Below are 10,353 nucleotides of genomic sequence, written 5' to 3' on the forward strand. Positions count from 1 at the left end.
GGTGGCGAACAGCACCTGTGGGGGGGCTGCCGGGCCCCCGAGCCCTCCGTGGCACTGCGAAACAAAAGCTGCGCAGCCGGTTCGGGGTGCAGCCCCTCGGCCTCCGGGTCTCCGCCTCGCACACGGACAGAGCCCACACTGTGGTCAGGGAGCAGGTCTTCTATCGAAGTAAAGTCTTGTGTTCATTAAAATCGGCCCGTGCGAGATTATTTTGCAAAGTTGTGAATTATGCTTCAGGTGTTTGAGCTCGCTTTGCTCGCAGCGCTGGGCGGGATGAGGAGAAAGCAGCGGACGCTTCTGTGCTGTGCAGATAATCAAACTCTCACTTGTAGCCATCGTTTCACGTTTAAAACTTGACTGATGGCATAAATAAGAAAACCAAGTGTATCTATCAAGTATATATAGCGCATATAGTACTAAGTATATCGAGAACCACCAGGACTTTTTGTGTCACCTGGGTGTGCACTTGACAGAAAGTGATATTCATTTATTTTAGAGAAGGCAGGATCTCTTCTAGCAACTTATTTGACATGTTGACTGACTTTTGTTTTTTTACAATTTCTTAGTAAAAGTGAGATGTTGATTTAACACAGTTCTGGATACTCCTAGTCCTGGGAAGTGGTTATATTGCTGTCATTGTAGGAACCGTGGGCTATTTCACCAAAGGTTCCAGTCTTTTTATAGAAGATTTTTATTGTTAAGGTTTGAAACTGAATTGCAAGTAGGCATATATGTGTGTTCTGGGCCTTGGGGTTTTTTTGAAATCTTTCCTATATTGGAAAGTTGTGCATGTTAGAAGTTAGTAGAGAGTTTTTTTGAACGTGACTGTCTATATCTGTAAAATTTGTTGTAGATCTTGAGCCACTATGGAATGTCAATAGTTTTTGTTCATCCTGTGACTTATTATAGTTTGGGTTACCCGATTTGTTAAACATGAATATTTTAAATATTTTATTATTCTTTTGATACAAATCTAAATGCACTCAAAATTGTTAAAAACTCTTGCTATGATTGGATTCTAGCTCCTTAAGATGAACTTTTTAAGTTAAAACAACTTTTTCCTCTGTACAAGCAGATCAGGCTTCTGTGTGACTGTAAAGTTCTGCGTCTTCAGTAAATTATCTTTTTTTTTTTCTTCAGGCTGACGAAAATATATCTTCAGAACCAAGGATTAAAAAACTGGAACCAGTACTTTTGCCAGGTAGGCATGAATTAGGAATTTTACAAATACCTCTGTTGGTATTGATTTTGATATATTTTAATCTTAGCATTGTTTCTTGAGGGAATATTCTGAATAGGAAAAGGTAATGATACTTGTCTCTGTAAAAAATTATTCTGACCCACCTGAAACACTAAATAAATACATAGGTAATTTTGCCTGTGTGATTCTTTACTATGTATAGAATAATGTCTTGGTTTTATTTAACATTCTTGACATCTTTTGGAAGACTACTGATAATTACACTTTCATCAGATAGTCAGATATTTACCTGTGTGCAGAACCCAGTACCAGAGCCTGTGTTAGAGTCTTCCTTTATTTTAAAGGAAAGTAGTCACAGAATTTCCAGTATGTAGGTATGATTGACTTCTGTATTGGAAAGCTTCTAATGCCATCTTTATTAATTTACTCTTATTGAATGTGCTGCTGTTAGGCAAGTTTGGAGTTTGTGTCTTCAGACCTCTACAGAATAACCGTTTTGGGGTGTGGGGGGGAAAAAGCAATGCTTTTATTATTGTTCATCATTACATATTTATAAAAATGTAGGGTATTAATGGCTTCCATATTTTAAATAAGAAATTATCTCTCGTAAATTACAGTTTGATCAATGAGGATTTCTAAAAGCCTTTTTTCAGCTATGGAAGGAACAATCTACTGTTCTTAAGGTTGCTTTCATTGCAAGTGATTATCATTTCATTTTACTGTACACCAGAGTAATAAATCTGGCTTGCAGTTTCTAAAGGTAATTTTGAGTTTAAAACAATGTCATACTACAGTTTTTTCTTAGCATTCAGAATGTATATTAAAAAATACGAATTTATACACACACTGATGTAGGTATAAACAAGGTACTCTTAAAAATTATTTCTGTCACTGCTTTGTATGGAGCTGTTGCTAAATAAGCAGTGCTAATTGACGTGTGATATGGTCCAGTGAGGTACCTTAAGCTTAAGAGGCTGAAATACTGTGGAAAAGGTTCAACTGAAAGAGTAGATAACAACTGCCTGACACTTCACGAAACAAAAGAATGCAGAGTTTGCTTGAGGCATAAATACCTTAAAATACATTGCTGGGATTGCTCGATATTTGAAATAGTTTTATTTTTATGCTTGCAAAACTTCTGCTTGCCACTTGGCATCTCACTGATTATGTTGCAGTTGATATTCATCCAAGGCCTTTGACTCACAAGGAAGTGACTGCATGTTCTTGTCTGAGACATTCCACAGCAAATGCAAGGCAGTATGAGAATGCTTTGCTCAAAATGTAGCACATCTTGCCTTTGCTATGGGACCTGGCCATGAGCAGTTACAGAAAGTAACTTCTCTGCTGCCACTTTTTGCAGTGTGGTTCATTTTCTCTTTGTGAGACTCCCAAGTACTCTTAAAATGGTGCTGACTGCATTTGTTTTTCTCAACTAGTTTGTATTTATTCTTTGCATCTCTTTGCATTATTTTCCTCATCTGCACTCTCTTTGAAGTCAACATTTGATGGCTTTTGGGACATTCGTAGTAAGTTGCCCCAAGTTATGTAGAAGCCGCAGTATGATGTACCACAGACTTAAAATTTCCACCTCCAAATCATTCTAAGGTATTATTTTGAGTTATTTCATGATAAAATTCACTGCTCTGTATAGTCACAGAGCAGCTCTGCCAAAATCTGTTCATGAGTCTGTATGAGACTCATGTGGAGGGAGAGGGGGGTGTTAAAAATTACTTAAAATTACTTAAATGAAACTCTTCCTGTTTAAAGCACCAGCCTAAACACAATTTTTCTGCTTCTGTCATCAACTGTGCTGTAGAAAAGTGCATAAACAAGTACACATTGTACTGTTGGATAGACTGGCTTTTGGATTTGTCATAACCCAAGTTTCTGGCCAAATTCCAACTCATTTAATTATATTAAGACTTGACTTGCACTTCCTTGTAAATACAGTGTCAGTATGGCATTCCTAATATCCTGTCCTTAACAGTTGAGTGAAGTTGCTTTTGCTCTCAGGAGCAGAGATAAACCTGAGTGGCTGAATGTTTCGCTTTTTAAAGTGGTGGAGTTTTTAAGTTCTTTTGGGATTAAGTTACATTAGCTCAGTCAGGTACTGGCTTTAGTAATCTTCAAAACCTGTGAATGGTTTTATTAAGCTTTTGATTCCTAAAACATAGTGACTCTGAGGGAGTGGCTTGCTTGCTAATTCCAAAGGAGCTAAATATCCTGCTGTCTAACTTGTATTTCTGTGCAGTGGAGGTTAGGACAAGGAGTTACAGGCTAGGAAATATCTGGTTACAAAATGAAGTGGTTTTTACTAAAAAAAAATTTAAAATTAATTGGAATCAACTTCCGACATGTAGAGTTTGTTTTAAAAGTTTTCTCTGGGGCCCAGAGCCCACATTTCATCAGAATTTGGAACAAAAGCCTGTATTCTTATGGAACTGAGTGCCCCGAGGAGGGTGGTTTATTGGGAAAAGGAACAAGTATCATTTAAAAACAAGTAAAAACCTTGCTTGTAAGTGGCAACACTGATACTGCAGTAAGGAAAAGCAAGTAATTTTATAGAATTGGTGTAATTTCCTTCCAAAACACATTATACAGGTTTGAGATGGAGTTATAAAGATGTTTTCTTTTTCTTTCTGCAGCTCTGTTTCCTAGTGTTAGGTCTGTGAGTGAGAGTTTCTGCAGAGTTAGTTAAGAGTTGGCCTCTGTAACAGTTTCACTTTTTTCCCCTTTGTTTGCATTGCTGGTTTTATAAGCATGTCAAAGAGGAAAATTACAGAAATAGCAGGTATTCTACCAGTCAGTCTGGTGAAGTGCCTTACCTGGCTGGTAGGAAATTAGTCTGTGTACCTTAGGGGAGTGTGGAGCTCAAGCTGTTAAACCTGGAGGTGTGTTTTGTTCTGGTGATCAACTGTAGCCTGTTTTCACTAACTATGTCTGTACCATTTCAAGTCATCAACTTGAGCATTCAAAAAACCTGTCCAGCATAAGTGGACTGTGAATGCAGAGTGTGTCTCCATGATGTGAATGGCAAAGCAGTGTGCAATACACGGACCAGTCCGGTGTCTGTATTGGAACCAGTGCCACACTGTGGTTTAGGCAAGACCAGGCAAAGAGATCCTCCCTGTTGCTCACACAGGGCATTCTGCAGGAGATTATGTAACCACTGGAGCATCTGATTGAGTGTGAGGAGAGGATCGTTCCTCCCGAATCTCAATGTCCGCTTGAATTAGTTAAATTGTTGCTCAGTATGCTAATTTGCTAGTAGATTAAGATAGTAGTTGTTACCTGTAAGTTTTTATGAAAAGGCTAGAAATGGTTATAAAATTATAGACTAAACTGAATTAGAACAGTAGTTTTTATCTTTCAGGCTTGCTCATGTTAAAGCAAGTTAAAGGGGTAGTGGTGGTGAGGTGCTGCTGAAAGCAGTTTTGCACAGGCTGTTGTGTCTGCCCCGTTTCATGGTCGCATGGCAGAAGTGAAACTCAGAGCCGTCACCGGTGTGTGCTCACAGCCGCGGTGGGTGACCAGCAGGTCACAAGTGCGGCTGGGCGGGGGCAAATGTCACCTCTCGCTGCCGGTGGCCGCGGAGGCACCGAGGGAGAGGGGAGCAGGGCAAGCACCACTCCCAGCTCCTCCCTCTGCCCTCCCTGCAGAATATGGCATGGGGATCTTCCTCTTGCAGGAACCTAATGTGGACACCCAAGTGAGGAGTCACAGGACATCACAGAGACAGTGCTACCATGTTCAATTCCTCTTGGCTGGATTTGTCTTACTTGAATTTATGCCGTTGCTTTCTATAGCCATATAAACGTTTATCACACAGGGCGGGGGCAAGTGTCGCCTCGCGCTGCCGGTGGCCGCGGAGGCACCGAGGGAGAGGGGAGCAGGGCAAGCACCACTCCCAGCTCCTCCCTCTGCCCTCCCTGCAGAATATGGCATGGGGATCTTCCTCTTGCAGGAACCTAATGTGGACACCCAAGTGAGGAGTCACAGGACATCACAGAGACAGTGCTACCATGTTCAATTCCTCTTGGCTGGATTTGTCTTACTTGAATTTATGCCGTTGCTTTCTATAGCCATATAAACGTTTATCACACACAGCTTCACATGGTAACAAGTTCAGAACTTTAATTAAATGCTATTACAAACTCCTTTTATTTGTTTTTTCTGAATTTACCACCATCCAGTTCCTTTGGATAAATCCTAATTCTTGTAGGACACAGCAAACATTAAGTCATATTCCTCCATTTCATGCAAGTTGTGATTTTCAGACATTTGTTATATGGCCACTTTGTTTTGCTTCCCTTTAGCTTAATTGTCTTAGTTGGTCCTCCAAAGGAAGCTTCCCGTATCTGTAATCATTTTTTGATTAACTCTGAACATTTTCTGGTTGTGCTGAGCTCCTGTTTTGTGCTGAGCTGGAATTACGTATATGTTCGAGATCCTTGCTATTGGATATATTCATCTTTTATTTAATAATGCTAATCAGCTTTGCCACCTGCGTTTTTATTTTTGTTGGCTTTTTTGTATATATGTGCCTTTAGAAAGGCAAATGACTGGAGAAATTTGATTGTGGGAGGGTTTTAAGACTCTCATGGAAAGTTTTAATCTTTTAGAAGAGTCTGATTCTCTCACAAGTTAGCTCCCAGCTTTTTGGTTTTTTCTGCTTTCTGCAATTCCTTAGTACATTGAGTCATGTGTTCCAGAGCAGCTGCAACACATCATGTGATAGGAGAGGGAAATACACTGTTCAGTGAGACACCCTTGTGCATTAGTGCCCCAGGTACGTTCTTTTCTCACTGCTTTGGACCCCTGCACCTCTACCTTGGCATTTTCGTTTGGTCTGTGGTGTCCCAGAGCTGGAGAGCAGAGGCCGCGCTGTGCAGTGAGTGCTCGGTGCCAGCTCGGGCCGGAGGCTGGGCGGGGATTGTGTGAGCCGGGGACCAGGTTAATGAGGTTAATGAGTAACCCCCGACATCTGTCGGGTCTGCCCTGCTTCGCTGTTAGGAATCATTTTGTCTTAATGCCTCAAAGGGAAAACTGAGATTGTTTAGTTTGGTACAAGTGATGTGCTTTCACTGTCGGTTCCTTTTCCTGTGGATATATCTGGAATGAGTTGTTGATATTCAGGAAGGTATTGCCTGATCTGTTGAGGATGTGCATGTGTTGCTGGTGAGTAGCGACAGACTCTCAGCGCTGATAGCACCTGAACAGAACTTGCATGAAGGCAGCTCCTCACTGTTCCGAAGCACTCTGACCTGTTGATTCTCATTTCCAGTGTTGTGGAGTGCTCTCCAAGGCTCACTCCCTCCTTGTGCAGCTGAGTAAGACATCATATTGCAGGGTTAGGGTTTTTTCCCTGCATCAAGTTTCTTATTTGAAACTGAAATGTTACTGGGAAAATTAATTTGTTTGTTTTTAGAATTAATAGGTGATATTGAAAAAAGAAGCAAAAAAAGCTTTGCAGCTGCAGCTTGTTTTCAGGAATCAGTGTCATACAAGAGCATGAAATTATTTTCAACATTTAAGAATGGCCAGATTAGAAGATCAGAATGGTAATTTGGAAAATAATGCAATTCCCTAAAGCTTTTTTAAAGTAGATGTTTTAATTTTTTTTGATGTCTACACAAAGATCACCAAAAATTTTATATAAGTTATGAGAGCTTCAAATTCTAGATTTCAAATCTGAAAGAACAGGTTTCTGCAAACTAGTTTTTCATACTGCAAGAAGTTTAAAAATGAACCAAACATTTGACTTAGAATAAGAAGTCATTTACAGTAAGTATATAGTAAGTACTCTTTTCTGTTACAGTTTTTTTGGCTCAAAATAAATTTTCAGGCGTGGTTTGGGTTCAGTTAACTGCTTGGTTTGTGTTTGAGTTTGATTTTTTTAAGGACAACTTAAGTACTGTGGCACAACATAAGTACTACCAAGGCAGTCTGCATGCAGAATCTAAGTACCAGATACAATCTTAGAAGTAGATTTTACTGGATAGAGTAATTTTGTCCTGCCTTTTCTTATGAAATGCATTTCTCAAAGCTTCTGACTAGTAATATATTTTAAGTATTTGTAAACATCTGCAAAAATAATTTCCTATGTGCAACAGATTAGCCATCGGCCAATATGGGAATAATTCCTTGAAGAAGGATGACCCTGTTTTAAAATTAAGTATTTTAATGTTTTTACATGTGCATTTTGCAGAGAAGTTGCAAAGTAATTGGTTGCTGCCCACTCTGCCCCACTTACGTTTAATGTTACAAGCCATTAAAATCCAGTAAGGGGATAGTGTAGATTCTGAATTGTCATCTGCCCAAGATACTGGGGGTTTTGTCTCTTGGCAATTATACTTTCTTCCAATGAAGCAAGTCTTCAGTGAACTGAAGATTCCAAACTACTTTCTAAACATATGTTTCTGTATTAATTTATTAAGCCAAACCTATATCATTTAACGTAGACGCAATAGTACATTACAAGTTCAGCATCTGCAACTTGTATTGGTAACATAGTTATAAAATAACAAGCTGAAAACTTCAGTCTTCTCAAATTGTTACTGATTATATTGTTTAGGCAAAGTCAGGGTTTGGGAATCTGTAGTTTATGTAGCCAGACTTAAAAATATGCAAAACACCAGACACACTCCCTCCTCACTGGCTTGTCTGTTGCTCACTTTACAGAACTCTGACCAAGTCATTGCTAAAACTCTTACTGGAGAGGTTCTGGTGGTAGGGTTTATTTTAATTTGGCCCCATACATACAGATGCCAAGAGGGGCTGTTTATTATTCTATTTTTCTCACCACAGGTGTGTGTTCTTATTAACTACTTGGTGCTGACACTTTTTTGTGCAACCAAAGCCCGATCAGAGCTAATTCAGATGAAATCCAAACTGACAAAAAAGGAAGAAAAAATCCATTTTCGACTGGATCAGTTCTCTGATGTGACTAACAAAGTTTGTCACAAGTGGCAGTGCCAGCATAAGGCTTGAGGTGGAAGTGAATGTTGAATATGGAACTGTTTCTATTTTAGGGGTAATACAAGTTCCTGGATTAAAGCAACTCTGTAAGCAGTTTTTAGTTTTCTGCAATACTTTGTTTTCGATCAGTTTGATAATAAGAGCTTTGCTCCTGATGGATGTTCCCTTCTTGCCATCTGAACTCCTGTTGTTTGTTTCCTACTGTACATTCTTGTGTCTTTCACTGCTGTTCTGAGATGTGGGGAAAACTTTTATGGAGCATCCCATCCTAGTTCAGAAAAGCAATTATCTTCTCAGGTCCCAGCTGTGGGCTTTTTTTTTTGCTTTTTTTTTTTTGCCTTTTTTCCTCCTTTTTTCTCTTTTTTTCTTTTTTCTTTTTCTTTTCCTTTTAATTTTTTCTTTTTTTTCCCTTTTTTTCCACAATGTTCATAAAGATTAGCCATTATTGGACAATACTGATTTTAGTCTTGTGCTTGTGCATGGGAAACACAGAGATGGTCTTTGAAGACTTACCAGGAAGCCTTTATTTTTTTGCTACATTTTCCCTTACTGAGCATTTAAAAAATTTATCTAAGCTCTTTTCTCTTTTTCAGCACATTAGAGAAAGTGTAAAATATTCATATATGATATTTTAACAACAATTCTCTAATAAGACTGGCCAAGCAAGCTCTTTTGGTATTGTGCATTTATAACACACCACTCTCCAAGCAGTGGTCAGAGTTGTTCTTTGGTAGAAACCTCAGGTTCTCCTATTAAAAATTAATGCAAATTGTTTTTTGTTCCCCAATAATCAAAGAATTGAGCTGTCCTTTTGGAACAACCTTGTAAGAGCTCATGAAAATTAGAAAATAGATGAAAGACAATTATTTCATGAGCTTACAAGTACTTTTTCTTCTTAAGTTCGGAAGTGTCTGAGCACACTGAACAGAAGATTCATTTAGAAGTGGATTAGAGACATTTACATCTAAATGCTTGGCGCATACTAATACACTCATACAATTTTGGTATTCTCTCCACAAGAGAGCAGATAAATGGATAAAAGTGTTGTAGATTTCAGTTACTTATTAATGAAGTTTTTATTGGAAATTCTTACTCGGGAATTTCTGAAAGTTAATTATTTGCCAAATATTTTACAAGCAAACTCATTATTGTGCATTCTTAGTGGTTAAATGGCTACTACTTGAATTAACTTCAGCTTTTCCATTGTGAACTTCTAAAACTATCTTTCTGAATTAACTTCAGCTTTTCTATTGTGAACTTCTAAAACTATCTTTCACATAAGCTGGTTTCCTCTTGTCTTACTTGGGTATAATCACTATCAGCATTATAAATGGGAAGTAAGAGTTCAGTTTCCTAAGTGTATTCAGGTGCTAGTTTTTTATGGATTTAGGTAGAAATTGTAGGACTGCATAAAGTACTTAATGACCTTTATTGTCCTTGTCTGTTAGGCATGAAACACATCCATAGAGCTTCCATGCTCACTAAAGAAAGTTTATACTGATAAATCTGTTCTTGTGCTTCTAGTACAGCATTGGGAAAGTCCCTTTAGCAACATGTGGGTATGATACCTGCAAACTTTTTGAGCTTGTAGGATTTGCATTATTAATTTATGGAGTATGATTTCAGCCATTCATTGCCTCTAGCAAGTATCAGGTTTTTAACGTGATAAAAATACTGCCTGTTAGCATTATGAGATGTGTATGCTGATATGACATGTGCCATGCTCCATCTCTCTGTATATGTACTGATCTGTGTATGTGTCTGTGTATATAAAATACAGCATAAATATTGCCTTGTGAACTGCTCGGTTCCTTTAATTGTGCAGCATTGCTGTGTTCAGTCAGTATTGTCAGAGTTGTTGAAAACTGCTCAGTCTCTATCACCTCATGCATTAATAAGGTTGTGGTCCTTGATGCTACTCAAATTAGCCTTCTTCCCTGAAAAGTTACAAATTGCTACCTTTGTAAGATAAACAAAAAAAATTAAACTTGATCCTGTGAGGCAGGGCACCAAAAGTTACAAAAATATTGTAGTGAAAATGGTGTAGAACATCCTTTATTTTAAGATGTAGTGATTAGGGATTGTGTTTTCAAATTTTGAGGAACTAAATTGTCAGAAAGCCTGGCCCACAGTGGTGTGGCTGCAGGCAGGGGGAGAACACAGCTGTACTATCC

At 38.6% G+C, this 10,353-nt stretch overlaps 1 protein-coding gene across 2 annotated transcripts in view; it reads left to right on the plus strand.

Annotated features, from left to right (window-relative positions):
* Positions 1-10,353, plus strand: part of MTMR10 (myotubularin related protein 10) — a 42,752-nt gene that overhangs the window by 5,968 nt on the left and 26,431 nt on the right. The window contains exon 2 of one of the 2 annotated variants that reach the window (XM_017737596.1): positions 1,141-1,201. In XM_017737596.1, the coding sequence (XP_017593085.1) occupies positions 1,141-1,201 (61 nt within the window). Of the gene's footprint in view, positions 1-1,140; positions 1,202-5,887; positions 5,991-10,353 lie in introns of those variants that run through there. The other variant, XM_017737600.1, reaches the window with a different exon arrangement.

The sequence above is a fragment of the Corvus brachyrhynchos genome, unplaced genomic scaffold (assembly GCF_000691975.1).
Source record: "Corvus brachyrhynchos isolate BGI_N302 unplaced genomic scaffold, ASM69197v1 scaffold200, whole genome shotgun sequence".
Taxonomy (NCBI): Eukaryota; Metazoa; Chordata; class Aves; order Passeriformes; family Corvidae; genus Corvus; species Corvus brachyrhynchos.